Source organism: Yarrowia lipolytica, chromosome 1E, assembly GCF_001761485.1.
Source record: "Yarrowia lipolytica chromosome 1E, complete sequence".
Lineage (NCBI taxonomy): Eukaryota > Fungi > Ascomycota > Dipodascomycetes > Dipodascales > Yarrowia > Yarrowia lipolytica.
In genome coordinates this window covers 3399582-3423304 of record NC_090774.1, presented here as the reverse complement: position 1 = coordinate 3423304, position 23723 = coordinate 3399582, and the positions used below count along the sequence as shown (strand labels likewise).

The 23723-nt window shown below is 47.6% G+C and overlaps 12 protein-coding genes and 1 non-coding gene across 13 annotated transcripts; 6 read left to right on the top strand and 7 right to left on the bottom strand.

The window, feature by feature from the left end:
- Nucleotides 1-310: 310 nt before the first annotated feature.
- Nucleotides 311-1129, bottom strand: YALI1_E34222g (uncharacterized protein; the record flags this gene model as incomplete). The annotated part of the gene is made up of 2 exons (XM_002143051.3): nucleotides 311-622; nucleotides 1070-1129. The coding sequence occupies 2 exons, from the start codon at nucleotides 1127-1129 to the stop codon at nucleotides 311-313; spliced, it is 372 nt and encodes a 123-aa protein (XP_002143087.1).
- A 335-nt stretch (nucleotides 1130-1464) lies between these two features.
- Nucleotides 1465-2364, top strand: YALI1_E34218g (uncharacterized protein; the record flags this gene model as incomplete). Its single annotated transcript, XM_504528.3, has 1 exon — nucleotides 1465-2364. One exon carries the CDS (start codon nucleotides 1465-1467, stop codon nucleotides 2362-2364), a length of 900 nt encoding a protein of 299 aa, XP_504528.1.
- A 45-nt stretch (nucleotides 2365-2409) lies between these two features.
- Nucleotides 2410-2820, bottom strand: YALI1_E34205g (uncharacterized protein; the record flags this gene model as incomplete). The annotated part of the gene is made up of 1 exon (XM_504527.3): nucleotides 2410-2820. One exon carries the CDS (start codon nucleotides 2818-2820, stop codon nucleotides 2410-2412), a length of 411 nt encoding a protein of 136 aa, XP_504527.1.
- A 1962-nt stretch (nucleotides 2821-4782) lies between these two features.
- YALI1_E34185g (uncharacterized protein) lies at nucleotides 4783-6210 on the top strand (the record flags this gene model as incomplete). The annotated part of the gene is made up of 1 exon (XM_504526.1): nucleotides 4783-6210. One exon carries the CDS (start codon nucleotides 4783-4785, stop codon nucleotides 6208-6210), a length of 1428 nt encoding a protein of 475 aa, XP_504526.1.
- A 106-nt stretch (nucleotides 6211-6316) lies between these two features.
- On the bottom strand, nucleotides 6317-6949 carry YALI1_E34163g (uncharacterized protein; the record flags this gene model as incomplete). The annotated part of the gene is made up of 1 exon (XM_504525.3): nucleotides 6317-6949. The coding sequence occupies one exon, from the start codon at nucleotides 6947-6949 to the stop codon at nucleotides 6317-6319; it is 633 nt and encodes a 210-aa protein (XP_504525.1).
- Nucleotides 6950-7684: 735 nt separating this feature from the next.
- YALI1_E34156g (uncharacterized protein) lies at nucleotides 7685-9304 on the top strand (the record flags this gene model as incomplete). The annotated part of the gene is made up of 1 exon (XM_504524.3): nucleotides 7685-9304. The coding sequence occupies one exon, from the start codon at nucleotides 7685-7687 to the stop codon at nucleotides 9302-9304; it is 1620 nt and encodes a 539-aa protein (XP_504524.3).
- A 213-nt stretch (nucleotides 9305-9517) lies between these two features.
- YALI1_E34116g (uncharacterized protein) lies at nucleotides 9518-11668 on the bottom strand (the record flags this gene model as incomplete). Its single annotated transcript, XM_504523.1, has 1 exon — nucleotides 9518-11668. The coding sequence occupies one exon, from the start codon at nucleotides 11666-11668 to the stop codon at nucleotides 9518-9520; it is 2151 nt and encodes a 716-aa protein (XP_504523.1).
- Nucleotides 11669-13152: 1484 nt separating this feature from the next.
- YALI1_E34100g (uncharacterized protein) lies at nucleotides 13153-13504 on the top strand (the record flags this gene model as incomplete). Its single annotated transcript, XM_068283148.1, has 2 exons — nucleotides 13153-13242; nucleotides 13295-13504. 2 exons carry the CDS (start codon nucleotides 13153-13155, stop codon nucleotides 13502-13504), a joined length of 300 nt encoding a protein of 99 aa, XP_068139249.1.
- A 1278-nt stretch (nucleotides 13505-14782) lies between these two features.
- On the bottom strand, nucleotides 14783-16114 carry YALI1_E34072g (uncharacterized protein; the record flags this gene model as incomplete). The annotated part of the gene is made up of 1 exon (XM_504522.1): nucleotides 14783-16114. The coding sequence occupies one exon, from the start codon at nucleotides 16112-16114 to the stop codon at nucleotides 14783-14785; it is 1332 nt and encodes a 443-aa protein (XP_504522.1).
- Nucleotides 16115-16875: 761 nt separating this feature from the next.
- On the top strand, nucleotides 16876-16949 carry YALI1_E34064r. Its single transcript has one exon. It is a non-coding gene; the product is annotated as a tRNA-Ala (tRNA).
- Nucleotides 16950-17484: 535 nt separating this feature from the next.
- YALI1_E34042g (uncharacterized protein) lies at nucleotides 17485-19062 on the bottom strand (the record flags this gene model as incomplete). Its single annotated transcript, XM_504521.1, has 1 exon — nucleotides 17485-19062. One exon carries the CDS (start codon nucleotides 19060-19062, stop codon nucleotides 17485-17487), a length of 1578 nt encoding a protein of 525 aa, XP_504521.1.
- A 1046-nt stretch (nucleotides 19063-20108) lies between these two features.
- On the top strand, nucleotides 20109-20545 carry YALI1_E34028g (uncharacterized protein; the record flags this gene model as incomplete). The annotated part of the gene is made up of 2 exons (XM_504520.3): nucleotides 20109-20439; nucleotides 20496-20545. 2 exons carry the CDS (start codon nucleotides 20109-20111, stop codon nucleotides 20543-20545), a joined length of 381 nt encoding a protein of 126 aa, XP_504520.2.
- A 268-nt stretch (nucleotides 20546-20813) lies between these two features.
- YALI1_E34015g (uncharacterized protein) lies at nucleotides 20814-21779 on the bottom strand (the record flags this gene model as incomplete). Its single annotated transcript, XM_504519.3, has 1 exon — nucleotides 20814-21779. One exon carries the CDS (start codon nucleotides 21777-21779, stop codon nucleotides 20814-20816), a length of 966 nt encoding a protein of 321 aa, XP_504519.3.
- Between the last annotated feature and the right edge of the window lie 1944 nt (nucleotides 21780-23723).

Sequence of the window (23723 nt, the reverse complement as noted above, 5' to 3'; positions counted from 1 at the left end):
AAAAGACAGTGCTGCAGTAGAGCAAAACCGAGATACTGTACTGCACAGTAAAGTACAAGTACAGTATGTAAAATACAAGTATCTACCCAGTCTTGCACACCCAGTCCAGTCAGTCTGGCCATTGGCTACGGTACTCACTGTACAGTAGGTACCTGACTAGCGGCCAACAACTGTACTCCAAGCTCTAGTATGTACGAGTGCTGTAGGTACATACTGTACGATAGTCCACACAGACCATGGTACAAAGCCTACAAGTACGTCCTATCTGGTAACAACTCCAAATCCGATGATAAATGTTTAGTTACTATACTTATTTGGGAGGGATCATGAGGGCAGGAGCATGGAACTTGCCATCGTTGTAGACAGACTTGTCGACGTCGAAGCCAGTACCCTTCATGATCTCCTTCTCTCGCTCGAGCTGGGCAATAGATCGTCGAACGGTCTGTCGGTCCTCCTCGGCCTGCAGAAGAGGCATGAGGTAGATTCGGGCCCACAGCTTTTCTCGCTTGAGCTCTCGTCGCTCCTGAATACCTCCGAGGGCTCTGTAAAAACCGTAACCGCAGATACCGCAGAGAGCAGCAAGGTAGACAAGGGGTCGGAATCCTCGTGCCGGGAGGTTTCGCTGAGTTAGTAATGTGAATCGATGCCTGCTTGACCTCTAAGGTCATGTTTGTGTATCACAGAATGTGTGAGATGAGATTAACATGATCGAATTGGAAGGACTGGTGCTAATATGCCGAGAATTATGTATCCAATAGTAATATCCTTGTCAGGTTGATTACTTCGCTTTGGCCGTCGCATTTGCATTGTCATGTGTCGTGTGCTCTCTGCGATGTGTTGTCGTGTGCTCCATCTTTGTGGCCTCTCATTCAAACAATACCTGAGCCGGGAGATAACCAGATACCCCTCCATAGCTGTTCCACCACCCGCTATCCCACTGATTTTGCCGCTTTAATCCGTCGATTCCGTTTCAATCTAGTTTTCGTCTCATGTCTCCATCACGAATCCACCCATTTCAACATCAAATATAGCCCAATAAATGGTGCAAAAAGTCTCCAGCAATACTCACTCTCCACTGGACGGGTTCGTATCCTCCGACAGGGGGCAAATCTTGGCCAACTGAAGGCATTATCGAATAAATATGCAAAGACTGATAGACCTGACTATCTGTTGGTGATGGTAAGCCAATAATTTTGGGTACAACACACAGCCAATCAGGGTGCAGGTGTTTGGGAGTTTGATCACGTGAAGGTAGGGAACCATAAGTAGGCGTTAGAATAACAACCAATTGAAAGGGTCACAGGAGAAAATAATTTATTCACTGGTAATCACCTAATTTTGCTTATGACATTGATGTAGTTAAATTTTTGTATGAATTACCATAATATCATAACCTGTGGCCCCCACGCTCTATTAACGCAAGGTTGCAGCTCAGACTAATTAGTCAACCAAACCACCCCAACAATGAGTGTCAAGATCACCACCAAAGAGCAGGCCCAGAAGTTTCTAGACCAGTACGACGACTTCCTGTTTGATTGTGATGGAGTTCTCTGGCAGGGAAACCACCTGCTCCCCCATGTTCCTGAAACTCTTCAGCTTCTGCGAGATAACGGCAAGCGGCTGATTTTCGTCACCAACAATTCGACCAAGTCTCGACAGGCATACACTAAGAAGTTTGAGAAGTTTGGCATCAAGGTCAACAAGGAGGAGATCTTTGGATCCGCCTACTCGGCCGCCGTCTACCTCCAGAAGGTGGTCAAGTTCCCCAAGGACAAGAAGGTGCTTGTTGTTGGAGAGACTGGCTTGGAGGAGGAATTGACCGAAGCAGGTATCCCCTGGCTCGGAGCCACCGACGCCGCTTACAATCGAGTGGCCGACGACGAGGCTCTGTCGTCGATTGTGCGAGATAAGTCTATTGGAGCTGTTCTATGCGGTCTGGACTTCCACATCAACTACTACAAGATCGCCAACGCTCTTATCCAACTGCAGGACCCCGAGACTCTGTTCCTAGCCACGAACATCGACTCTACATACCCCTCTCACGGAAAGCTGCTTCCCGGAGCCGGAACTATTGTTGGAACCCTTGAGACGTCTTCTGGCCGAAAGCCCGTTGCTCTTGGAAAGCCTTCTCAAGCCATGATGGACTGTATCAAGGCTCAGTTCGAGTTTGATCCCTCCAAGGCCTGTATGGTCGGTGACCGTCTCAACACGGATATGCGATTCGGCGAGGAAGGAGGTCTGGGAACACTCTTTGTGCTCAGCGGTGTCGACACCGAGGAGAGCATCAAGAAGGAGGACGCGGTCGCAAAGCCCAAGTACTATGCCGATAAACTCGGAGACCTTTACGAGCTTCTCAAAAACTAGATTGATTGAATAGATTAGAGCAATAGATATTTATAATATGTCCACTTAGAAATCGTCCTCATCCACGATGAACTCCTCTGAGAGGATTCTCTTTCCACGAGACTTCTTTGTCTCAGCATCTTTGCTTTCGTGTTTATCCTTAGTAGCATCGTCATTAGCCTTGCGCTTCTTGTCGTTGACACGCTTCTCCGCGTGTTCTGCAGCCTTTGATTCCTTGGCCTTGGCCTTGTCTCCCTCCTTCTCGGCCTTCATCGCCAACACGGCATCTTGGATGCTTTGCACTTGTTCTGAGAGCTCTTCAAATTGAGCTTCTGTCAGAGAAATGCCCTTTGAGCCGGGCAATTTCTTTCCGTCTTTCTCGTAGAAGGCCCGGATATCAATCAGTGTCCGGCCCTTGAACTCACGCACCGTCACACGCTTATCATTTCCCAGTTCAAACACCTTATCTTCAGCCATGTTGGACAGTCACAAATTATCAGAGACGCGTCTGGTGATGTAGGGGGTGCAGTGCGTGCATGACGTGGAGTCCAACTAATGTTTTGTTAGGATTATTTAACTACTGTACTTGTAATAAGACGTCGTATCACTGAGGTTGTGGATCTTGTGCTGGTGACTGACAATGCCCACCGAACAAATAACCGACATCTCTCCACTATCCTTAGTAACTTTCCCTCCATTCGAGATCCGATATTCGATATTGCAGCACTCTCACTTCTGCATCTTCGGTTATGAGCCATAAACATAGACGCGACGTAGGTACAGTTTCCAGAGGGATATAAAAGAGATGCGGATATGAGAGGAAAAGGGAATATGAGAGGAAACGGGAATTAACAAGCAACCATAGCATAGACGGCACAGGTAGGTGATGGACCGGAAACTGTCGCCAAGCCAATACATCCTCTAATATCCTATTAGCTCCACGGAGAGATGATCATTTATGAATGTAATTGAGAGCAGTGGGTGGAGACTGTAAGAAGCAGGCGACTGAGTATGATCCTCAATTGCAATATTGCAGCAGCTACCTGTACCCATAGTCTGTGACTCAGTAGCTGCGGAGAGAAATCACCAAACACAGCAATGTCGTTAATATATGCAATATGAAAGTACAGGTCGTATGAAAATACTTATGGGTGTCACCTCATGGAAAATGGTTACTTTTTATCTACTTGTAGCCAATAATCTCTAATTAATACTCTACTCGGACTATAGCTAACCTGACGGTCCGTGAGACCTTTAATTGTCGCCAATTAGAATGTGCACTGTAAACTGCTCAACTTAAAGCAATCTGGGTGATGTCATAATTTTGGGTCTGTGAGGGTTACCAGCACCGTTGTTATCAGACATGACATAGAGATACTAACACTACTTGTACCAGCCCTCTACTTTCCCATCACCCGTATCTGAATCACCTACCATTATTACTTGCAGCATCTCATCTCACATGTCCGGAGTCTTAACCAGCCCTACTCATTGTCCACCTGGGATCTACCGTAACATGACCAAACAGAGTTGGGTGGTTCTGGGTGCGAACAAAGTGTAAGGTTTCCAAAAACGAACTCATGAAGGCTGTCGACATGCCAAATGGAAATGACGGTCAACAGACGTGTAGTACAACTTCAGAAAATCCCGACCCAGGTCTGATGCTCACACCAACCACTACCCGCTCTTCAATGACTATCACTCGTGTCCACCTACATACTGCATGCACAAGTTTCGTTCGGCAAGGGGTGCAAGCACCTTTCGCCAAGCGACACGTCCCTCCCAGGAGTTCCCCCAATCTAAAGTGAGTTTGCATAGGTTTTGTACATCCTTCTACATGCGGCAGGCAGGGCTCGGTACAAGTCGATGTTCCGTAGGACCGCACATGGTCACAATGGAGCATGGCAGGGGTCTAATGCGCGTCCAGTGAGATTGGAAGAAGTGGTAGCGCATTTATTGTCCAAAGGACACTCAAAATACACGACGCACACACCTCGGTAGTTCGCTCTAAATCTCTTCGAATTACCGTAACCCCGTATAACCTTTATCCTTCGCGCTTCCTTCTCTCGACTGCTGGAACGAGAACCTGCAGCTTGAAAAACACAAACACTATGCTATGGTGGGTAACGTACAAGCAAGTGACAAGCGAGAACAACCACACACAAGCAATAACCGAGATATGACGGGAAACACAAAAGCAACAAAACAGCAAATATTATGCGGCCAAGAGAGGCCAGCCCAGCTCCTTGTTCCTCGTCTGCTTGCCCGTTGCACCTTGCCCTTTCTGGATACAAGCTGGGATCGGCAGATCTGCGTTGACATGCCATTGTAGGCTGAATAAGATCGTCATCAACAGCAGCAACATATATGTAGCCGGATCCCCCTTGCCGCACGACTCTCATTTAGCCGATCTATCAGCCTGAGACTTTTCTTGCAAACATGAAGTTTTCAGCTATCGTGTCTCTGTTTGCGGTGGCCGTGGCTGCCCAAAAGTCCATCGAACAGATTGTCTCGGAGCACCAGGAGCGGTTCCGACTCGCCAAGCGCGACGTTGTTCCTTCCAACGACTCAGACGAGACCGTGTCTGCATTCGCAGCCTCCGTCCAGGACCGATATATCATTTTGTTCGAGCAGGGAGCCTCTCTCCAGACTCGAGAGGAGCACTACAACCAGGTCGACACTATGACCTCAGCTCAGGGTGCTATCTCCAACGTGTTTGGCTCTCTCGCTGACATCGGACACAAGATTACCCAGGGTATTGAGGGAACCTATGCCTTTGGTACGGCCAAGGAAGGTAGCCAGTCCTTGTACGGATACTACGGCAAGTTCTCTGCCGACACAGTCGAGAAGATCAAGAATACCAAGGGTGTCAAGGTTGTGGAGAAGGATTCCATCGAAACCATTGCTGCCCCTGCTGTCCAGTTCGACGAAGTACCTGAAGAACAGACTCTTGCTAAGCGACAGAGCAGCCCCACATACTACCTCAAGCAGAACGCTACTTGGGGTATTTCTCGAATCTCACAGCGAAACAACCCCCTGGGCACCAACACTGAGGGCTTCTACTACTTCCGAGGTGCTACTACCGGTGCCGCCCCTCTTGTTTACGTGATCGACACTGGTATTCGAACCACTCACAAGCAGTTCTATGGACGAGCCTCCTTTGGTGCCAACTTCATTGACGACGTTGACACAGACGAGAATGGACACGGTACACACGTCGCCGGTACCATTGGTGCCTACGACTACGGCGTGTCCATGTGGACCCGACTCATCTCCGTCAAGATTTTCGACAAGAACCGAAACGGTTCTCTGTCTGGTTTCCTATCTGGTCTCTCGTGGGCCATTGACCACCATCTCAAGAACCCCAGCCAGCGAGCTATTGTCAACTACTCTGGCTCCGGAGCTGTTTCGCAGGCTCGAGACGCTGCCGTTGCCAGAGCCATCGCTGCCGGTCTTCCTGTTGTCGCTGCTGCTGGAAACGCTGCTGGCAACGCCTGCGACGTCGGACCCGCCAACAATGCGAACGTGACCGGTTTCATCTCTGTTGCCGCTTCCGACAACGAGGACGCCATTGCCGGCTTCTCCAACTTTGGCAAATGCGTCAACGTCTTCGCCCCTGGCGTTGACATTCTGTCACTGTCCTTCCAGTCCGACACTGGTCTGGCTACCATGTCTGGAACTTCCATGGCCACTCCCCACGTATCTGGAATCATGTCCTACTGGCTGACTCTCAACCTGGGCATGACCCCTGCCCAGATGGCTGATCTTCTCACAGAGAACGCCACCCCCATCAAGATCAAGGGCAATCATCCCGACACCGTCAACCTCATGGCCAACAACCTGGTGTTTGACTCAAACTCTCCTTAGAGCATATACATAAGTTATATAGATTATTTAATATGATAGATTCTTTCTCACGAAACACGAGTGTGGTACTCGTACCAATACAAAACGTCTATTACTGTCTATTTGACTACAGGTTGGGCTTCTTAAACTTGAGAATGGGAGCTCCGTTATGAGCCTTACCATGCTCAAGAGACACACACAATCGACCCTGCTGGTCGAAAACACGACCAAGATGGTGGTGCAGTCGCATGCCTCGAGAAGGAGTGGTGCATTTGAGAATGTAGGTCTGACCCAGTTCAAGAGCACGCAGGTATGTGGTGTTCAGGGTTCGAGAAACACCACACCAGTCTCCAATATGCAACAGCAAGTGGCCAAAGATCTCATCCTTCTGCTCCTCAGATAGGCTCTTGAACACCATTCCTTCCTCTGGCTCGTCCTCAGTAGCGTTGTAAAAGATAGGGATGGTACGCCACACACGCGAATCAATGTAGTTAGCCATGGTGGTCATGTTATCGAGCAAGGAGGCCACAGCTCCGCCATGCATGGAACCCAGACCATTGAGAATATCGTCTGTAATTGTGAATTCAAAGTCCATCTCGGTGTAACCGTTTTTGTCGTCAGTGGCTCGAATGGGTTTGCATCGTCCATACAGCAGAGCGTCCCAGCTGCCAGCAGGAAGGGACTCTCGGGCAATGGTGAATCGCTCGTCCCAGAACTTGTATCGCTCGAGGGGACTAGGGAGATATTTCGACTGCTGCATGCTTTCTTTTGGTGTTGAGCGGTGGTGAAGATATCAATGTGGGGTAGAGCCTGTATTTAACTTAGGATTTGTATGTGCCTCGGTACGACATTTAGGCTTTAACATGTTTCCACCACCGTTAATATGTGGGGTAGTCGATGGAATACAGGTATGAGTTTGTCAACTTCAAAACAATACATAAGTACATACTGTACGTACTCGTCCATCTATAAGGGCGACAAAATCTGCCCCATTTCACCACGTCATTGATCCATACTATCCCCAAACAGTACATGATGCATCTCACCAGTCACCTATCTACAAGTAGAGTATGGTGGCAAAAGTAATTGGTGGTGAGTGAGCTCACAGACTAATCAATTAATATTTCTAGCATGTGCCAGCCATACAGTTACTTGTAACTAAATGATCATGCTAATGGCAATCCCAACCGGATACAAACACCAGCACAATACGCGGCTTTAGCGCAATATATCCAACGGCCACTGAAAGACAAGCCCAGCAACAAGTCTACAAGCCACATAGTTTGTCCCACACACAACTTTAAGTGAACTTCGCTTTGTTGTAAGTAGGGTCAGATGGAGAGCTGCATGGCGGACGGTATTCTGTTTCTATTATTAAGAGCACAAAAGCACAGACGACACATCGTTTGTAATACCATGACCATATTGTAATTTATATTGACCGCCTATAAGGGGGCCACACCCTGTTCTCTCCATAACACCTAAAGTACATCTGATGGCACGCAACCCCAGAAAACGCACTCGCGCCAGCAAGCAGACCGCATCCTCATGGACATCTCAGATCGCCCTTGATACTACAAGCCAAGACGTGGAAATCGACACAAAACATGAAGTGTCTCAACCTGGGGAAAAAGTTCATGCAGGGTCTGACACAGAGCCTGACGCGGTCAAAATGGAGAATGAATACGCCTCCAACAACACATCAGAGCCACCAGCCGCTGCCGCTGTGAAGCTAGAGTCATCAGAAACTGTCATTGCATCAGATTCTTCCACACGAATGTCCTGGAGTGTGGCCTCTTTCCCTGTGTTTGGAGACACAGAACTACCTCGCGCAGCTGCATTTACCTCCAAGACGCCTCTACAAGAGATCTCAGACGCGTCTCTCAATGTCCAGGCTTTATCGCCGCATGTGAAGCCTGAAGATGTCTTAGCGACCCCTGGAGTCAAGGGGGAATGTTATGACATATTCCAGTTTCTGCATGAGGAGTACCAACCTGAAGCCGGTGCCCTGAATCTCGATCAACATCTATGGGGATACAGATCAGATCTCTCTGCTTCAGTTAGACTCCTCATGAGCTCAGACTCTGCTCGTCGCCTCTCCAAGTTTTGCATTTCACTGGAAGGCGACGTGGAGATCTCGGGACCTACCACATTCCCCATCTGCCTCATATCAGTAGACTCTAATGGGGTATATGGAGGCGTCCATCCCAGGGAGGCTCTTCGAAAAAATCTTTTGGCAGATCACAAGTACAGATTCCAGCCCGTGTTTGCTATTCCACGCGAGGAGTTCATGTTCCCCGGAGAGGAGTTCCTTAGGAGCTCTAAGATAGCTGAGGATCTGGAGTATACAACAATTATCCTAAACCCTTACGAACACGGAGCCCTGGAGTCCGTCATCAGTATCAGTGGTTCATTGAATCACATTTCACGCATCATTCGGTTTTTCTGTGTGCGGTCCAGAACTTCAGTTCTTCAGCTGTTGATCGGGAACTTGACCCACAACGAAAGGACTGATAGAGCCGCAGTATGTTGTTCCATTCGTCCTGGAGTCGAGATCGGAAAATGGTCGTTGCCTGGATCCAACGAGTCCGTTGTTTCCATTCCCATCACTATTGGTTCCAGTGGCGATGGGAATAGATGGTCTATCGAGCCCAGACTTGATGCTATCGCCAAGCTTTGTTACCTCAACAACAACCCCCCCGTGGAGGACTTCAATTCCCAATACGAGCCTGTGATGCCGATCGTGGAATATGGTGGTCTATGGACCAAGCCAGTATTTTGCTATGACTATCCAGATGCCATGGCCACTGAGAGTGAGGGTGACGGTGAAGAAGAACAGCCTATCACTGGGTCTGAGATTGGCAGTGAGTTCTTTACCCCCGACTCAGTGTTGGAGAGGAGCGTTTACCAGACCGATATTGTTCTTCCTCGCTTTAATCAGAAGACACAGCTGATCCACGGAGAGGTCAAGCGGCTGTCTGAAAAGCTGGGAATCACCACTAGAACCTCTAATGTCAACTCGGGTCTCATCACCGGGACCAGGGTTGATCTTGCTGGCGACAGGGATAAGGTCCAGAAGCTCGTTGACACAGTTCGGGATATCGCTCAGTCCTGAGTTGAGAGCGAAGAGTATGGTAATTACCACACAGCTTACAGTTGCGAACTAGCTTGAACGTGTACAGTATATAGCGCATTATTTATTCAAATTCATCTATACTACATATAGTATGTGATCTTCATCATTCAATTTATTCATTAATTTTATTTGTCGTTAGTGGTAGTATCATTAAATAAAAAAGGAGCACGTATGATTGGGTAGTACTGTATGTTACATGATGACGCACTTCGCGTTGTTGATGTTCTGAAACTGTTCGGCAGTTATCTCCTTTTCGTTCTCGATTTGTTTTGCCTTCGCTTCCTTAGGGAAGTACAGCTTGAGGTACTTAAGGTGGGCTTCATCCAGGTTGGACTCATCAGCCTCCAGCACGTTGAGTTCTCGACAGAGAGGGCATCGGTCTTCTCCCTTTCGCTGCAACTTCACCAGACATCGCACACAAAAGACATGGTTACACGATAGTCTGATAGGCTTGACTGCAATAGATGAGCAGATCGGACAGAGGTAGTCGTCAATCTGGGGTACGATGGACAGGAGTCGTTCAGACATGACGTACATCATCGTCTTGGCTAAAGATGCTGTTCCATTGGGACCAGCAGCAATGAAAGGAGGGAAAGATTGTCTCGAAGTGAGTGCGGTTTGCTTGTCGAACTTCTTGAGAATCTTCGTGATCGCAGTCTGGTTGAGTTCCTGGTAGACGTGGTTCTTGACCAGTTCCGAGTTGAGGTTCCAGAAGTCGACAAAAGCCTTCCTGGATCGCTTGTTCTTGAAACCTGTAACAAGCGACTGCTTCTGCAGCTGATCCCAGAACCACTGGAGACGTTCTTTGGCCTGAACGGAATTTGTGGGTCCTGCCATTGCCTCGTGGTCCGAAAAGAAGATGCCCGCCTCAATGTACAGCTGGAAGATTTGTCTCCATCTATACATGTCCGATTTCTTTGTTCCTGGCGAAGCGACTGTGGAGATTTCCTTGGCTAGGTCGAGCACTTCGGCTTCAAAAGTCTTTTTGAGTGACGATTTGAGATCATCGAGATCCTGCAACTCTTTCATGAGCATGTGGAAGAACTCCGAGTCCGACTGCAGCTGGATGACCATTTTGGGGCCGTCCTCGGTGTACATGAGTCGTGGAGAGATGGGGGTAGTTGTGGCCACAGAGGGAGCGGTAGATGCAAAAGATTGGGAGCGCGGCTTGGGAGCAGGGGTGGGAGTAGGTTCCACCATAGACTGGATCTGGTGGATTGTGTGGGTGGGAGAGGTTCCAGGGGATACTGCAGCAGGAGGACTCTTTGTAGTGGCAGTAGGAGAGGTTCCAGGAGAGATATGCAAAGAAGAGCCGCTGGTGTTGGTGGTGGGGCTCGTAGGACTAGCGGCAAGTATTCTATTTGAGCCGTTATATGTGGGAACAGCCAGAGTGAATCTCTCCTGAAACTGAGGCACGTCTTTAGGTCGCCGTGAGTCACCCACTGTTGCACTTGACTCATAATTCTTGATAGAAGTAGGTCTGCTGGAAACAGACTCAAAGTTGTACATAGAACCAGATCTCGAGCCCTGTCGCGAGTCTGCCTGAGAAAAAACGCTGCTCGCATAACTGGGTCGTCTCCCGAATCCGTCGTCGCTTTCGTATATGCCGTCTGACATGTCTCCGTTCCAAATGAGTGAGGATTGCGAAAACGTGGACCTGTCCGAATCAATAGATCCCACGGAATTGACCCTCATCAATGGACGAGTTTCCATGTCGTTGTTGGTTTTGACGACGGGAATAGGCTGGGCCGAGGACTTCCTCGTCTTAAGATAGTTGGAGATATTTTGTGCAGATCTTCGTCGTTCCCCACCTTTCTTGGCAGAGGAGTCGCTGAGACTGGCCTCATCGTTGTCCAGCTCCATTTCCAGATCGGCGGCGTCCTCCAGCTCTTCTTCATCGGAGTCCACGTGCTTAATCACGGACTTTGATCTGTCCACAACCTGAATGGACTTGTCGGAGTGCAGGATTCGGTTGAGCTTCTTTCGTGTCGAAGAAGACAGCTTGGCAGCCATGGGAATGTTCTTATCCTTGTCTAGGGTTATTGTAATGGTGGGAACGAACTCTCGAAGATCGCCCTCGAACGAGTAGACGATAGCCGGGTCCGACGACTGAATCTCCTTGGTCTCCTCCTTCTCCTCATGTAGCTTATCCTTGTCTTGCTGGGCTTGGTGATATTGTAGCAGCATCTCGAGGGTCTCCTTTTCCAAACCGTACTCCTCGAGCTCGTTGACGACCTTAGTGATGCATTTTTTCAGGGCCTTGTACTGGATGGCAGCAGTTCGCCACTCCTGGGGAATGTCTTCCTCCTCCAGAGTCTGTTGTAGCTTCTTGGCAAACTTCATAGTGAGTGATTGTTAGTAGTAATGGTGGTCGCGTGTGCAGTATGTAGCATGTGTGACGGGCGTGATTCCAAGTGAGTGTTTTTGGAGGAGCGTGTCTTATGTATGTGTATGTAAATTCATGCCGGGGGGCACATCGATATTATATAATTAGTCTTTTAAAATTTCGCATTAAGGTCGAAAAGGGCATCCTTTGGTTAGAGTTTCTTGTCGTGTTTATGAGGCTACTTGTACTACCTTGTACTCGTATGAATTACTTCTATGAGACTGTTGAGAAAGACTGCCCACACCACGTTTAATATGCAGGAGGTCGATACCACCACTTACTTGCCATGCGGGGAGCAAAAAAAAACGGTAGTGAAACACCTCCCCACGTGTATCTCGGGGAATACCCACTCCTACCTGTTTCTTAGTGGGTTGGATGGCACATGCCAGCTGCAGTCCGAGAGGTCGCGTGCACACACGTTAGCGTATGTTTAACAGTGATAGGCTACCCGGTTCCCACTTGCTAAGCTGGGAGAGCTGGGAAATCATAGCAAAAGCCAACTCTTATTGAGTCCATGAGGGCTTGGCTCATGCACCTGAAACCCTACGATGGGTCAGGATCTTTGATGGTAGAGACTGCATCTAGAGACAAAGGAAGGAGGTGCGCCCCTAATAGTCTAGCCAACTGAACTTTCTTGTTGCTTGATAGGCCGTACCAGATCTTCTTTGTTACGACTAGATGGACCCCAGAGACCACCTGTTAACGCACGTGTGTTCATCAACGGGCCCTTGTGTGGGGAAGCTTGCTCACTTATCGGGGAGTCGTCCGCTTGACACACGCAACCACACTGCAAAAAGGGTGCTATGGCATGAGTCAAATGAGACATGCCACAAATACGAGTGACTCTTTGAGTCAGAGTGGGTCAGTGATACCAACGGCGCCCGTCTTTGAGAGCAGCATTTCTCCTGATTATCCACGCACTCTTTTTCCTATATCTTTCTTGCCAGTTGTCCTGTCATGCCTCAAATTACCACGGTTGGCCGTTTAAAGTTGAGCAAGTGGCGAAAATTTTTGTTTTTTTTTGTGAACCATGAAAGACGACGTTTTGTTGTTCTGTCCCAAGATTATGCACTGACGCAAAAGCCTTGCTGACCTAGATTCCACAAAAAAATTGTAGTGGTTATTGTGCCCATCTATAGTGTACATACTGCACAAGTGTTTTAGTGCCTTGGTGGGTCTAAAGCACACCGACTACTGTAGAAGTTTCAAAGTATGGCTTCAAGCCACTAGTTAGACCCCTTAGGAGCAGGAAAACCTCGGGTGATTGCTACATCACCTTTAGACTAAGCTCATATATTATATTCATTGTCTGAATATATAAGAAATAGCTTTCTGGCAGCTTTTCAGCTTTTCTTTTTGTCCGATTTCATCACTATTCCACATCTTTTATCTGCCGTTGATCCACCCCCTTTTTTTTCACGCCTCTCTTTTCCGAGCCAAAATGATATACCAAAAACGAACACCAAAATTTGTGCGGAATGTAGCGCAAGATGAAGCATGGCCACTCTTGGCACACAGATACAGCCGGTACGTCCCTCTGGATGATTACGCTGTAGTAGTATTTCCGAGATCGGATAATCTAGATCGGAGACTTTGCAGGTGACCAATCACAAGCCATGCCTACACGAACCCTAGGTGCTGAAATCTACGCACTGACTGGGACAAATTTTCGATTTACCCTACCGATGGCATGCATCCGAAGGAAATTTTCCGTCACCATATATAAGCCCCAGGGTTACGGTCTAACATACAACATTCAAAATGGTGAGTCCAGCTCTTCGAATCATCCCTGATGATGATACAACCTTTACTTCTTTCCATATCCGATTCGACTAAGACGACAAGGAACAAGGCGCTGGAAGCCGTGCTTTATTGTGCGGACAAAGGCTTATACTTGCCAGTATTAATTTCTGTCTGAGGGACCACATTTGGAGTTCTTTCTTGGAAAATCTTGACTAACTTCAGATTTCAAAAGCTCGCTTTTGATTCGTTTCGAATACAACCACCAACAACACCATACCGCATTTGATACGTGAGTACCACAGCTTTTGAAGCTCTCCTTTTCTGATGAAATTTTCATTTTAAACGATCGCAGTTTCCTCGGTAGCATACGTATAGAACCCATCTAGTATGCCAGTGACCGTTGTATGACCTTTCTTGGATGTCTGATTCTTTCACAATGAAACAATCAATATTTCGTTGCCTTGACTAACATCAGCCCATACCAATAGCTCTATGAAGTATTTAGCAATTTTTGTATAGCCAATCCTATTTATTCCTTCTATACTAATCAGTGTGATCTCGTATATTCTTCAACAGTAGGACTTAGTTTGTTATTGATGTCTGCTAGACTACAAGTACGAGTAGCTACATCAATTATAATAACTTGTTCGTGACAATCGACGGTTGCCGATACAAGTACGATACATGTACATTCTGTAGTGTACACTGCTAAGCTTGGCCAACCTGAAGAGCCACATCTTTAGTCTCTACTGTACAACATATCCACTGCCTGTACCGTAGACATATCATCGTCATATTCTTAGGACTTCCTCTGTCAATAACGCCCAGTAACCCGACGTCCTCAAATGCCGAAAGGCCTCGAACCCGGCTGCAGGGTTCCTCTCATACAACGGTCAAGCCAGTTGCCGTCTCGGAGCGACATTCAAGTTGCCCACGGTCAGTAGTAACGTAGTGCACAAGATTAGACATCAAGCTATCTGTTCTCCACCGGAATAAGGAGCAACGGGGAACGACAGAGCAGCAACTATCATACTCCTATACTGAGACCTGAAGACACAACCTTTCGGTACACGTTTTTATTTTATTTCATAATAACATGTGAACAGACCAGTTTGTGCCCGATGTCCGTACGATACTTGTACTCTACAAGCAAGTAAGCATCACACGCTACAATAAGTACATACGATACTTGTAAGACTTGACTCTACTTGTACTGTACAGTAGTATGTACCCACTTGTTACATGTCAAAAAACATAAATAATGAGACTGAACCACGGAACAGCCTCTTCTATCATCTATAGATTAGTCCAACTAGAAGTCCATTCATTTACTCAATGTACTTCTTGAGTCCCTTGAGTCGCTCCACAGCCTCCTCAAGCAGATCATCGTCCTTGCAGACAGCAAATCGCAGGTAATCCTCAGCGAGATGAGCATGCTCGGGAATGAAAAACTCGGTGGGAGGGATAGCAACAACTCCAACCTCCTTAATAAGCCAATATGCGGTTCGGAAATCCTTGGCTCGGCCGTCCAGGTCAGAGGGGAAAGCATAATCAGCGGGAATCTTCACCTTGGAGAAGTTGACAAGCACAAAGAAGCCACCCTGGGCCTGAGAGTAGGGCAGTCCAAGATATTCAAACGCCGAGTTGAGCAGCTCATGTTTCTTCTTGATGCTAGCAATAGTGTCGTCGTAGTACGAGTTAGTCTGGGCCTGGATCAGAGCCTGTGCGGAGGCTTCCTGGAGAGGAGAATTGACACAGAAACAGATTCGGGTGTGAGCAGCAGCGACGTACTTAATCAGATCAGGGTTTCCGATCAGCCAGCCGACTCGCCATCCGGTAGCAGCAAAAATCTTTCCGGCAGATCCAACAGTGAGAGTCAGACGAGCAAGAGCCTCGTTAAGAGTAGCAATTCGGGTGAATGGCTCAAAGTATAGACGATCGTAGACCTCGTCGGATAGCACAATGAGGTTGTGTTTGACGGCAAGCTCACCAATCTGGGTCAGCTCCTCCTTGCTGAAGACCTTACCAGTGGGGTTCTGAGGGGTGTTCACAACAATCATCTTGGTCTTGGGGGTGATGGCAGCTTCGAACTCCGCGATGTCCAAGGACCAATTGGCGGCAGAGGAGGTATGCTGAGAATCCTTGGGGGGGTGGAGGGGAACATAGACGACCTTTCCACCAGGAAGCTCAATGTTGGAGATGTACTGATCGAAGAAGGGCTCGAAAACAATGACTTCATCGCCCGGGTTCAGGAAGGCGGTGAAGGCGGCGTACATGCCCTCATTGGCACCGGCAGTAATGACAATCTCGGAGGCAGGATCAAGAGTTCGTCCAAAGTAAGGAGAGTAAGCGTCAGAGACAGCCTTAAGAAGAGAAGGTCGACCACGTGTAGGAGAGTACTGATTCAGCGCAGGTACATCAAGAGCCTTCTTAGCAGCATCAATGGCAAACTGAGGAGGCGAGTAGGAAAAAAAGCCCTGGCCAAGGTTGACCACCTTCTTTCCGGAAGCCTCTTCGGAAGCAGCAGCAGCCTCGTTGATGAGAGACCACACGTCCTTAGGAGTCTGAGCGAATCGTGCGGGCTTGGGAAGTGGCTGGAGAGTCATGGAAGAATAGAACCTGATGGAGGATGTGTTGTGGACAACTCGACGAAGAAGCATGGACGGGAAGAAAGTTGACACGCCAATCGGGTCTCTTTATTATTGGGTGGGGGTTGGGTCTATATGCATGCATGATAAGGTAACGAAATGTCACGTGCCGTTGTAGGAAGACGGGGTGGGACTTATCAGAAGAAGGCACGTGGTCAGCCACACTAAAGGGAGCCACGGGCACGCGTGGCATTTGTGTAGGCCATATGGGCGACCAATCAGAAGCTTGTATTTTTCATATCAGAAAATCTCCAAAATGACCAGTTCCACGCAGACACTCACCTGCCATGTACGGGTACAACGTACCCCACACAGAAACATACGTCAACCTCATACTTATGGCATGACTCATGGTTCCAGACCCCTCATTGATACCAATTTAATACATACTGTACAGTAAGTAGTAAAGACACCTACAAGTAGGCACATCTAAAAACTTGCTCCAGTTTAGCACACGCACGTTTTTAATTCACATATCACCTTATCGCCCAAAAATCCACTTTGGGAATTGTGTTTTTTTTTTTTTTTTTTTTTTTTTTTAATTCTAATGATTCATTACAGCTATATACCTATAAGTAGTAAGCCGGGTTATTGGCGTTCAATAAATCATACACTTAGTAATCGTTTCGATGTGCGTTGCGAGGCACGTGCCAGTTGGTTCGTCGTCGCTTCATCTTATTCTTGTCCTTGTCGTGGTCTCGTGGTAGTGAATCAGGGTTAGGGTTAAGTGTCTCACGGTACCTTGGCCATGTTTTTTCCAAACGCAACTTCCAGGGCGTCTGGTGTAGTTGGTTATCACATGCGCTTAGCATGCGCGAGGTCCCCGGTTCGATTCCGGTGTCGTCCACTTTTTTGTCTCCTTATCAAGAGGGAGCTCATTTTTGCACTCACATTTCTTCTCACATCACTGCTGCGTGTTTAAACGAGGTTACTGTAACATTGGAGTGGGGCTACAGTATGTACTGTACTGTAAGTGCTATGATATGTGTGGTGTTACGATAAAGCAGGTCCCAGTCAAAGAGGAGAACGCGCATCGAGTTTGTTTCGAGGCACACTGTCGTTCTTGACAGGTATCAGTGTAACTGTAGACATAAGGGTTCTATGGACTCAATGCATGGATGGTCACTAACGACTTTTCCTCAACCAGTTCCACTCATTAACACCCATACCCTACACGCCCCGGTACAGTATGTACTTGAACTTGTACTTGTATGTACATACTGTACGATATGTACTTGTACCGGTACAATGTGGAAGGACGATGTACAAGCGATGTACCAGTAGTTAGACAACCAGCTCTCTGCAGCTGGATCAAATAATAATAGTTAGATCATGTTCACATTACAAGTACAGTGCATACTATACAACAGAAATCAGAAGCTCTAAAGCTTTGGCTTCGCAGGGTTGAACAAACTCTCATGGGTCTCTCTCAGAGCCCAGAGATCCTTCACTCTGTCCGCCACCTTACCCTGTTTCCCCTTCTGTTTCAATTGGAGAGCCTTATCGATGACTCCACATGCAGGAATGACAAATGCCATGTCTGGCACGATCACTCCATTGTCAACCTTTCCATTGCTTGCCATAATACCAACGAGTTCTCCAGTTCTCGAGTCGAAGACCCCACCACCTGAAGAACCATTCCAGCAGTGAGCTGTGCTACAGAGCATAGCGTTGTCTTTGCTTGGTTTTCCTTCCAGGGACATCTTCACTGCTGAAGCGATATGACCTCGAGAATACAAGGGCTGAATGGGCCGGAGAGGGGCAGTGGGGTACATGAGACCGAATCCATACGACTCGACCGGCTGGCCACGGTATGCAGGGGTCTTGCTGAGTCTAGAAGGGAAGAAAATAGGCGGAGCTGGGGTTCGTAGAGTCAAGAACACCAGGTCCACACCAGGAAGAGGAGCTTGGTCAACGAAAGCTTCAGAGTTATGGGTCTTATCAAACCATACCGTCACAGACTGATAATCATCTCCCGGGACATGCTGATTGGTGACCACTGTCGTTCTGTTGATCAATACACCTGAACCCCAGCCTCTCCTACCTCCAGCTAGAGATACAGTAATGGCGCAGACCCCGTTGAAAGAAGCGGGGGTCATTGGTGACTCAACCGAGACAGTCTTTGACATTCTCAGCTTGTATTTGTCGTCCTTCTTCTCTAGGGTGTCCATCAGTTCCTGCCAGGGCACAATCACAGTCAATGTACCTTCTCCTCCAGCCTTTGACAGGCATCCTACAACCATGCCGATTAGTTTTCCATGCGTATCCGTCACAACGCCACCCTCCATACCTTCGAGAAACCGGATATCGCTGAAAATCACCGACGCCTTGGTCTGAGGACGTCCAAAGTTGGCTGTGTATCCCAAGTAAGAGGCGTTACCTCGCACAGTGTAAGCCATGAACACCGCCGGATTGACCAACACAAATGGCGAGCACTGCACTTCCAAGTGCACCTTTGAAATGTCCGCGGTGGCGAGTTGTTCACACTTCTTGCCCCGTCTAGGCAACTTTCCAAGGGGCTTAATCACAATAACCGACGGAAGCTCGGCCTTGGACCCCTCCCATCTTGTTCCAATACTCTTGGAATCCTCCGCAGTGGGCTTGAAGTTGAACCCGCCACTTGTGTACTGTTGTAGCACCTGGTTCACATCGGCCAGAGGCACGACGGCCTGTAATTCACCGCGTACCCATTCGAGGTGCTCCGATTTGAGTCCTCCCTCAGACGCAACAAGTAGTCTAGCATGAGCCTTGAGTCCATATTCTCCCTTATCATCACTCAAGTTGGCAAGGTCACAACTGGAACACAGAATCAGCTCCTGTTCGGGCTTGTTTTTGTTCCACAGATGGATGGCTGAAGAGCCATGATTTCTGAGAACTTTCTTGCCCTCGGGGTCCTGTTTCCACGAGGAGCCTGCCGACAGAATATCTAGTCGAATAGCTGCATTTTGGTACTCCCACATGTTGTGTCGTGTGCAGTGGGATGGAGAGATGGGTTATGCGGGGTATGGTGAATCATATGCAGCCGAGGTGATAAGCCGAGTGCGTGGGTTCGACTTTGCCCAAAGTCAAGTAGCAGATGTGAAGCAGGATGTATGAATAATATGGACTCGATTGATAGGTCAGCCAGAAGTGTTGGCAATTTCTCTTTGTAGCACTTTTTAGAGAGCTAATGAGGCTATTTTTTCTGCATATACATTCTATTAAAAGTCACAAGGATCTACTGTAACTACGAAGTAGTCATGCATTCACATTCTAAGAAGCTTACTTGGACATGCTTTACATATTTACGAGAAGGCTGGTATTGTAGTGTAGATATGTGTCTCTCAGTATCGTGTACAGTATTTTTACACTATACAGACCACCTTCGAGATGGTATACTCCACCTACGAGATGGTTTACTATCGTACACCTGCTAGACTTGTAGTATGCACCAATATTAGTACACTTGTTCTCGTACCACTCGTATCCACATCTTGAAAGCTTTCATAATGTTAAATTTGAAGCTACACGCTTTACGCCCATCCTCTCAATCATCGTATCCATTGGGCCATCTCCAATGTGACACCCCTCGGAACGATTTACAACGCCACCCATTCGCCGTCTTCTTTTCAACGCCAAACTAAAGTTCCCGTGTGTCTGCCCGACCCGAACCTTTTCAGACAAACCTTTCCCGAACGGGCGATATTAAAGGTCTTTGGAAGTCTGTTTTCGAAGCTGATAGACAGCCACCTCCAATACTTGTTGTTCATATAGATGTAGAGTACAGAATAATTGTATTAGAATCAACCAGAAACTTCAGCTACACAAACCCACTCTGCCCTCCTGAATATATATTTTACGTCTCTGCAGCAATGCAGCAAGTTTTTCCTTGAATTCTCGTCGCACTCATTTGAGGCACGTTGTTGTACCTCGTCGCCAGGGTTAGGGTAAACACGTCCGAAGTCCCACACATCTATACTATAATTCCTAAACACGCACCACACCACCGTCTTCCCTACACAACACAATGTTCCGATTCACTCGAAAATTCACCACCTCTGCTGCTGCCCGAGACGCCTTCAAGGTCACTCTCCATGGCCGTATCGCGAAGGCCCCCGAGACCCTGACCTCCGCTGCTGGCAACCCCTACATCAAATACACCGTTGCTATCAACGACTTCCGAGAGGATCGACCCGCTTCTTTCATCTCCGTCACCTCTTTTGAGGATCGAGCCGCCCAATTCCTCAGCGTTCTCAAGACCGGAACCCCCGTCATGGTCACTGGAAACGCTACCTACCAGTACCCCCCCAACTCCGAGATGGGAGATGGAAAGTACCCCTACCTTAGCGTCACTCAGAGTAAGTATCACAGAATCCGTTACAAATGGTGCATCCGAAGCAATTGACTAACACAGCCTCCATCGACGTCATCTCCGGCAAGAAGCGAGACGAGACCGTTGAGTAGATGTATTAATATTGTACCAGCTGCTTGCAGCGCTTATTGTAACGACACAAAGAGGCTTGTAGAATGCGTACTGAAACATTCCATTGGCGTGACTGGGTATTATGTGGGAGTTCCACCGAGATACTTGAGTATACTGTAGTACAGTAACAAGGACTGCTGAAGATGAATCATACCGCGGTACAGCGCATCCTAAAATAAACACGCAATTATACAGGTTTCTATAATGGATTATTGTGGGTGTAGAAATGATACCTCACATGTCTCCTTCTCACTTCACATCATTACCCCAAATTAACATCTTTCCGAGATTCAAGGCTATCGCGAACACTCCTGCGCCGCGGACATACTCGTCTCGGGCAAGGAAGTGCGTTGTGATGGGCCAGCAGTGAATCTGACGCAGCTCCCCATCAATCTTGATGGGTCCACATAGCCGAAGGACCCCATAAAGCTCTTCTATCTCGTTGGCGAACATCTCCTCTGTGCCATAAATGAGATACATACCCTTTTCAGGGAAGGACTCTTTCCACCATGACAGAGATGTGACACACGAGAGGTCAAAGTATGGCGACGTCTCCTTGGCTCGAGCAATGTAGTAGTTTCTATACCTGCGCAAATGGAATGCTGAAAAGTAGCAGTTTTCTGTCTCCTCACGCATGCTAGTTTTCCAGTTGGGCCACGGGCTCAATAGCAGAGCTGCCTGTGGTTTCACGTTCGTCAAACACTCAGTGACACCAAGACAGGGTCGTGTGAGATGCAGTAATAGAGATAGAGCTAGGTTCGCACCACTACCGTCACCGGCAAACACAAAGTTGGCCGCTGGGTGTTCCTTTTGGAGGTAGTTCCACGCGACTGCCGCCTCATCGAGTTGATGTGGGAACGGGTGCTCGGGGGCGTAGCTGTGCTTGAGCATAAAGATGGCAGGGGATCGGAAGCCCTGCATATGTAATGATGTGACTAGCGCTGTCATGAACTCCAGATACATGTAAGGTGAGTGTGTGACCATCCCACCTCCATGCATCCAAAAGAGCACAATGTCGTAGTTTGGAACTCGTCCTTCAGAACGCACCCACAGCCCTGGAATAATCGGGTCGTTTTCGAATCGCACGTCGCCCATGTCGATTGCTCCCGAACGGAACCGGCGAAACCTGTAGAACCACATCCACGCCGTTCGTCCAAACAAGATACGGCCTGCTGTGGTCTGCTCCAAGCTGAACATCCAGCGAGCAAGCAACATGCCTGTGTACTCAGAGAAATGTGAGCGTTGGCAAAATCCTGGTTTGTGTTCGTATGTGTACAGAATGCGTACCTTGACGAGGTGCCAGGGCACTGTCAATACTGTGTTAGAGGAGGGTAGTGGGTATCAATCAAACAAATCAAGTCGTACTCCATATGGTCAGGTGAAAGACCATCACCAAGAAATTGAGCACCTTGCCGGTACTCAGCATCGCCGTGCTGACGGCCGCAAAATAGAATATCCGGTCTCTGTTGGAAGTAACCGGCATCTTGTGGTGATATATGAGAAGAAGATGATATATGAAAAGAAGATTAAGATGGCACAGACACTTTCGTGATAACGAGTTAGAGTTGCCCAGAGAGGGCGATGTGATTTTTCGGACGGCGGGACAGATATATTAGTGGTGTAATGGGTAAAAAAACCACATAAAAGGCGATGCTGTCTGTGTGAATAAAAAATACTCACTTTATCAACACAAAACTATGCAACCCCCAGCCCCAGTATGTAGCGCTACAAGTTGCTAGTTTACCAGAGCCCAACCCCTCATCGCCTAAGGTGTGGTTTAAACGGAGTGTGCTGCAAAGTGGACACCATTCATTCAGTCATTGAAGATTTCTGATGGAAATCCGGTCACGTGACATTTGGGTCTCAACATGTTTCACCATGAACAAAATTCGTCAGTTGCTGCCATATATCCTGGTGAAAACAGGAGGAATTGAGGAGAAGAGCACAGGAGAATCCGACTAATACACGCTACTACACGACAGTAACGCAGAAGGATGTTTTATACATTTCAGCTACTTTTTTTTTTTTTTTTTAATCTACTTGTAGGGGTAACTGATAAATTGATTTTTTATGTTTTATTCTAATGTTTTATTCTAATGATCCATGCTCGTAACATAATGCATGTTCATGAATTAAAAAGAAATAATGGCTCCCCGTTTGATCAACCATAGTAAAGCACCAGAGAGTCCGTTAATATTGCCATACGAGAATCCTGGGTACTGCAATTTTTTTCCTTCAGGGTTTCTCGTATCTTTTGCCGCTGTTTCTCTCTGCTGACGCTCCGTCCCTAACCTGTGTTGATTATTCCTGTCTCAGATGAGGAACTCCAAGGTGTGATTTTCGGATCAGATGACACTGACTGGTCTCCGATAAGCATTGAACGTCAAGCTTAATTCTGCAACAAAGATTGGTGAACTCATTCTTTGATCGTGAAGATTCACGAATGGGCCATCCATTTCAGCCCAGTTACCTACAGGTACAGTATGTACTTGTACCGGTAAGTAGCATGGCATCCGATTCGCATGAGGACACAAAAATGAGCCAACTCCATACATTCTGAAGGCTAAAGATCTATTACCGATACAAGAGTTGATTACCAATGTATCACCGGAGCAGTTATCTGGAAAATAGCTTGAAGCCACACCATTACCATATATTATGCCTCAGTATTCTCCGTAGATTTTTCCCTACAAGTAGCTACGCTGGCGCATAAAGTTCGAGATATATGCAAGAGTTAAGGCCGGTAGCGATGGCTTGTATGTGCTCAAAGATGTCACTAGAGGGTTGTGGAGAGACCCTATATCGTTACTATTAACAATACTGTTAACTTTCCAACGTTTCAACTAATTCCCCACAACATCTGTTACCGAGTATCCTCGTCTGTCGGTGGTAAGCCTTCCCCCTGCACCTCCAAGTAGATGAGCCACTCGCATATATCATGCGCGTTTTTTAGCCCTTGATAATATTTTAGAACTTAAATGGGCTCGGCATGATGATATGTATAGACTCCTCATCAAAGTCAGACCAGTTCACTCTGAGTCGTTCGGGCAGGCAAATGACGTGTTATCGCAGGAGCCCATATCGATCAAGAAAGAGATTCACGCTGTAACGCAACGAAAAAACACATGCACGAGCCTGAGAGAATGTGATAGCTTCTGA